The 4,722-nt window shown below is 38.9% G+C and overlaps 1 protein-coding gene across 1 annotated transcript; it reads left to right on the top strand.

Annotated features, from left to right (window-relative positions):
• The first annotated feature begins 2,561 nt into the window (after positions 1 to 2,561).
• On the top strand, positions 2,562 to 4,472 carry GK2 (glycerol kinase 2). The gene has a single exon (XM_055296204.2). It carries the CDS (start codon positions 2,630 to 2,632, stop codon positions 4,289 to 4,291), a length of 1,662 nt encoding a protein of 553 aa, XP_055152179.1. The 5' UTR covers positions 2,562 to 2,629; the 3' UTR covers positions 4,292 to 4,472.
• The last annotated feature ends 250 nt before the right edge of the window (positions 4,473 to 4,722 follow it).

Here is a 4,722-nt window from a genome sequence, read left to right on the forward strand (position 1 = left end):
TAGTTGCTACAATTTATTATCAGTGAAACTACTATGTAAGCCAGTTCTTTATAAGCAGAACTGATGATTTTATAAATAAGGTATTTGTATTAAAGACAAAATACTTAAAGTATTCCCAGACTCAAAAACTAATGGAATTAGAAACATTTGTTTGTAAATATTGGTGTGAACGGAGAGAGGGAATGTAGAAAAGAAGCTTTGGGTCAAATCTTTTTATTGCGTATATTAATCTATACACACAATGTTTACTCTTGCCAAATACCTGGAGAGAAAAAAGTTAAAACAATGTAAACACAAATTTGTTCCATGAAAATGCAGACATGTTATGGTTAACTGGAATATGGGTAAATGTTGCCTCTACAATTTTGCTTGGAAAAGCTCTGATAGAATTTTAAAAACAAAGACACAACCAGGAAAATCTGATCCAGTTTTTAATAATTTCTATACCTTACTTCGCAAATTAAGTCTCGATGTTCTTTCTTTCTCAGACTTCATATTTCCTGAAGGGTTTTTGCTTAAATAAAAAATATGACCCAGTTAAAATAGTGAAATAACAATATCACAGTTAATTTTTATGTTATTTTCTATCTTGTTCTATTTGGTTTTACTAAACACAAATGGGCCTTATCCTTGAGCTAATTCAGAAATGTAGCCTATGCCCTAATACAGAAAATTGCCATTCATTGACTGCATATTCAATATATTTTAATTAATGATTAAATAAATCTTTATTCACCAACTTTACAGTTAATCTGAAAATTTAAGTTTCCATTTAGTGGAATTCCACTCTGGCCAAGATGTAGTAAAAAGGATTGGAGCTACCTTTTCATCTAAAACAATCAAAAATGGAAAAAATAGATGAAATAGTTCACATAATGTGCAAAATATAAAACAACAGTTCACAGAATGCTGGATATCAGGGAATGAAAGGCAGTAATTTCTAAGAGGTTAAAAACAAGTCACATGACTATTATGATTTCCCCAGCTTAGTTTCTTGAGAGAGTTTTGAAGCAACAGCACAGACAGGGACCTCAACTGAAACTCAGTGGAAACCTATGGCAAGGAGATTAGGCTGAGAGCCTAGAGAAACCAAAGAAGCTAGACTCTGCCAGGGGTAGCACTGGAGAAAAAAGAGTTGCACAGGGAGAGAACTCCAGAGAGCTTTAGAGGGTCCCCCAGTGAGTATTCAGTTGGGTATTGATCAGTGCACGTATATGAGAAAACTACTGAGGCTAACGAAAGATGCACCTGGAAAGACTGAGATAACAGTATCCAGTGGTCACTCAGGGCTGGGAGGAATTACTGTTCCAAACAGCCTCATTTGTCAGGGGTGTTGGGTAGAGTACATAGAAAGATCTCTTCACAATAAAGAGGAATAATTAGCCCCAGACGGAGTACTATCCTCGTGCCATCTAAGAAATCTTAAAAGCAGACGCAAAAGAATTGAACTGTTTCCAAGTAATTTATTTGCATCCCAAAACAAAACTCAAGACCATTTGTAGGGATACAAAAATATTAAGCACCCAGTCAGGCAAAATTCACAATGTTTGGCATCTAATTAAAACCTATCAGGCATGCAAAGAAACAGGAAATACAAGCCATAATAAGGAGATAAGCAATCAATCAAAATTGAACCAGAACTGACACAGAGGTTAGAATTGCAGAAAATGAAATTACAAGTTATTCTAACTGTATTTTATGTGTTCAGAAAGTTAAGTAGCTATTTAAAAACCCAAATTGAGCTTCTAGGGATGAACACTACAATATGTGAGGTGAAAAATGTACTGGATGAATTAATAGCAGAGCAGACATTGGAGAAGAAAAGATTAGTGAACTTGAAGAGATAGCAACAGAAACTATCTGAAATCAAGCACAGGGAGAAAAGGTAATTATAGTGAGTAGGGCATCAATGGAGTCCCTAAGGGACAGAAGAGACAGAATAAAACACATTTGAAGAAATAATGGGCCCAAAGCTTTTCAAAGTCGATGAAACCTGTAAACCTACAGATTCAAGTAGCTCAGTAAACCCCAAGCAAAGAAAATAAGAAAACTATTCCAAGACACTTCATGATAAAACTGGGCAAAACCACTGATAAAGAGAAAAACCCTAAAGATAGAGAAAAATAGACGTTAAAAATAATAGCAAAGTTCCCACCTGAAACAGCAAGAGAGAAGATGGTAGAGCAACAGCTCCGAGGTCCTGAAACTTAAAAAGAAAAAATATGTCAAATAGAATTCTACACCCAGAGAAAATACCTTTGAATATCACCATGAAATATATTTCAGATGTTCAAATTTGGAAGAATTCATCTCCAGCAGATCTGCACTACTAAGAAGGAAAATGATAACGTAGCGATGTAGATCCACACAAAAGAGTGAACACTGGTAACTATAATTACATGGATAAATATATGATTAAAAAAAAAAAAACTTAAATCTTAGAAGACAATTGAGTGGCTGGAGGTGAGGCCTGGGCTGGAGGGGTGGGGTGAGAAGGCTACGCGCCAGTTAAATGCAAACGTTGCCTTGCGCCTGCGCCTTGTGCTCCTGACTGGCTGCGCTCCCTGCCCCCAACACCACCGTCGTCTGGGAAACGGTCCCAGAGCTGTTGAGCCGACCTACTGGTGTCATGGCAGCCCCGAAGACAGCAGCTGTGGGGCCGTTGGTGGGAGCGGTGGTCCAGGGCACCAACTCCACTCGCTTTCTGGTTTTCAATTCAAAAACAGCGGAACTACTTAGTCATCATAAAGTGGAATTAACACAAGAGTTCCCAAAAGAAGGATGGGTGGAACAAGACCCTAAGGAAATTCTTCAGTCTGTCTATGAGTGTATAGCGAGAACGTGTGAGAAACTTGATGAACTGAATATTGATATATCCAACATAAAAGCTGTTGGTGTCAGCAATCAGAGGGAAACCACTGTAATCTGGGACAAGTTAACAGGAGAGCCTCTCTACAATGCTGTGGTGTGGCTTGATCTAAGAACCCAGACTACTGTTGAGGATCTTAGTAAAAAAATTCCAGGAAATAGTAACTTCGTCAAGTCTAAGACAGGCCTTCCACTCAGCACTTACTTCAGTGCAGTAAAACTTCGTTGGATGCTTGACAATGTGAGAAATGTCCAAAAGGCTGTTGAAGAAGGTAGAGCTCTTTTTGGTACCATTGATTCATGGCTTATCTGGAGTTTGACAGGAGGAGTTAATGGAGGTGTGCATTGTACAGATGTAACAAATGCAAGTAGGACAATGCTTTTTAATATCCATTCTTTGGAATGGGATAAAGAGCTCTGTGACTTTTTTGAAATTCCAATGGACCTTCTTCCAAATGTCTTCAGTTCTTCTGAGATCTATGGCCTAATTAAAACTGGGGCCCTGGAAGGTGTGCCAATATCTGGGTGTTTGGGGGACCAATGTGCTGCATTAGTAGGACAAATGTGCTTCCAGGAAGGACAAGCCAAAAACACCTATGGAACAGGTTGCTTCTTACTATGCAATACAGGTCGTAAATGTGTGTTTTCTGAACATGGCCTTCTGACCACAGTAGCTTACAAACTAGGCAGAGAGAAGCCAGCATATTATGCACTGGAAGGTTCTGTTGCTATAGCAGGTGCTGTTATTCGTTGGCTAAGAGACAATCTTGGAATTATAGAGACCTCAGGAGACATTGAAAAACTTGCTAAAGAAGTAGGAACTTCTTATGGCTGCTACTTTGTCCCAGCCTTTTCAGGGTTATATGCACCTTATTGGGAGCCCAGTGCAAGAGGGATACTCTGTGGTCTCACTCAGTTTACCAATAAATGTCATATTGCTTTTGCTGCATTAGAAGCTGTTTGTTTCCAAACCCGAGAGATTTTGGAAGCCATGAACCGTGACTGTGGAATTCCACTTCGTCATTTGCAGGTAGATGGAGGAATGACCAACAACAAAGTTTTTATGCAACTACAAGCAGATATTCTGCATATTCCAGTAATAAAACCCCTTATGCCTGAAATAACTGCACTAGGAGCTGCCATGGCAGCAGGGGCTGCAGAGGGAGTAAGCGTTTGGAGCCTTGAACCCCAGGCTCTGTCAGTTCTCAGGATGGAACGATTTGAACCACAGATCCAGGCCACAGAAAGTGAAATTCGTTATGCCACATGGAAGAAAGCTGTAATGAAGTCAATGGGTTGGGTTACCAGTCAGTCTCCTAAAAGTGGTGATCCTTCTATCTTCTCTAGTCTGCCTTTGGGATTTTTTATAGTGAGTAGCATGGTAATGCTAATTGGAGCAAGATATATCTCGGGTGTACCATAATAATACCAGCCATGGAGTCCCAAGGTGTAAACATTTTACATAATGAAAGCATACAGCAGTTCTGCCTCTTAATATAATGACACTATTATAGACTCTGATTTTGTTTATAAACCACTTGCTACATGACCCATGCAAACTCTAGACTTGTGACCTTAAATAAAGAAAATACGTTAGAAGAGCACTGTAGAAATATTGGGTGTGTGTTTTTAACATCGACAGGGTTGGGCCAGCCATCTTGAAGGCTGACGCCCTCCGTTGCCATAACATTCTGCCCCATACTTTCTAAAATATAGGCTATTCAGATTCTATTCATGGAATCTTTTTATCAACTATCCTCTAACACTTATGGACCTAGATTTGGTTCTTTGTGTTACACACACTTGATTAAGAGCTGTAATTAATCTGCTAACATTAAGGGACTTTTTGTCATT

The sequence above is a fragment of the Symphalangus syndactylus genome, chromosome 10 (assembly GCF_028878055.3).
Source record: "Symphalangus syndactylus isolate Jambi chromosome 10, NHGRI_mSymSyn1-v2.1_pri, whole genome shotgun sequence".
In the NCBI taxonomy this organism is placed as follows: domain Eukaryota; kingdom Metazoa; phylum Chordata; class Mammalia; order Primates; family Hylobatidae; genus Symphalangus; species Symphalangus syndactylus.